General features: G+C 67.5%; 1 protein-coding gene across 2 annotated transcripts in view; it reads right to left on the bottom strand.

Annotated features, from left to right (window-relative positions):
- Positions 525 to 1357, bottom strand: part of LOC110405802 (cytochrome c oxidase subunit 6A2, mitochondrial-like) — a 2224-nt gene continuing 1391 nt past the window's right edge. The window contains exons 2-3 of one of the 2 annotated variants that reach the window (XM_021411487.1): positions 1050 to 1192; positions 525 to 641 (exon numbers count right to left, since the gene is read on the bottom strand). In XM_021411487.1, the coding sequence (XP_021267162.1) occupies positions 561 to 641; positions 1050 to 1192 (224 nt within the window). In that variant the 3' untranslated portion in view covers positions 525 to 560. Of the gene's footprint in view, positions 642 to 1049; positions 1352 to 1357 lie in introns of those variants that run through there. The other variant, XM_021411488.1, reaches the window with a different exon arrangement.

The following is a 1357-nucleotide window of genomic DNA, read 5'->3' as shown; positions in this document are numbered from 1 at the left end:
GGGGGGGGGGGAGGGCCCCACAGGGATGGATGGGAACCCCCAGTTCGCCCCACAACAAACAAGGACCCACAGAGCCCCCGAGTGCCCCCACGCCCCAGGCTGCGGCTGCGCTGGGGCACAGCGGGGTGCATCCATGGGGCGCAGCGGGCAGAGCTGGAGGAGTCCCACGCGTGGGTCCGGTGGGCATCGTGGGGTGGGGGAGCGATGGGAGGTTATGGGGCTGCCCCACATGTGGTTCACAACGGGAGGTTGCAGGGTAGATGCGGGACAACCCACGTGCGGGGGGGGGCTCAGGTGGAGCTTATGGGGCAGCCGCACGTGTGGGTCCCTCATGAGGCCAGGTTCCTCTATGGGACTGGGGTTCTCCCGATGGTCTGGAGGTTCGCTATGGGTCTGGGAACGCTTATGGGACTGGGGTTCCGCTGTGGGTCTGGGTGTTTGCTATGGGGCTGAAGCTCCGCAGGGTCTCCGCTATGGGTCCGGCTGCGTGTGGGTCCCGTGCCGTGGGTCGCAGGATGCAGTGGGACGCTCAAGGGCGTTTATTGCCGTGGGGTCGGGCCCTACTGCTCGTAGCCAGAGGGCAGCGCGTTGGTGCGGGGGTTGTGGAACAGCGTGTGGGTCCCGTCGCCCCATGGGAACGGCTGTAGGGAGCAATGGGGTTAGGGGGCTGCCCCACAGCGTGCGGCCCATAGATTCCATCTGCCTCATAGATCCTTCAACTTCGGGCCTTGTTTGCCCCATAGATCCCGCCTACCCCAACTTTCGGTCTTCTTGGCCCCACATCTGCCCCGAAGAGCCACCTACCGTGGCATCGGGTCTTCCCTGCCCCACATTTGCCCCACAGATCCCACCTACTAGGGTGTCGGGCCTTCCCCGCCCCGTATCTGCCCCACAGATCCCATCCACCACAGCGCGGGGCCTTCACCACCCCGTATCTGCCCCACGGGGCACGCGGTCCCCCCGCCGTAGTCCTTCTGCCCCACACCCACCCCGCAGCACCCACCCGCCCCGTCCTTCCAACCCACGGCTGCCCCACGCGCGGTGCCCACCTTGGTGCGGATGCGGAGGTGGTGGTAGGGCACGAACGTGGGGCGCGTGGGGCGGTGCTGGCGTTGCTGCAGCGCCACGTTGACCATGCACAGCGCCACGGCCGGCAGCGCGCCCAGCAGCGACAGCGCGCGCCACGTGCGCCCTGCCCCACAGAACGGCCCCATGGAGCTGTAGGGCAGAGCGCCCGGCAGCCCCGGCCCCACACAAATGGACCCCGAACCGTCCCCCAAACGGCCCCAAAGCGGGCCCCGAATCACCCCAAAACTTCACGCCCAAATTGGCCCAAATTCAACCCCAAATTCTGCCC

This window comes from Numida meleagris, chromosome 13, assembly GCF_002078875.1.
Source record: "Numida meleagris isolate 19003 breed g44 Domestic line chromosome 13, NumMel1.0, whole genome shotgun sequence".
In the NCBI taxonomy this organism is placed as follows: Eukaryota; Metazoa; Chordata; class Aves; order Galliformes; family Numididae; genus Numida; species Numida meleagris.
This window is presented reverse-complemented; position numbering and strand designations above follow the sequence as displayed.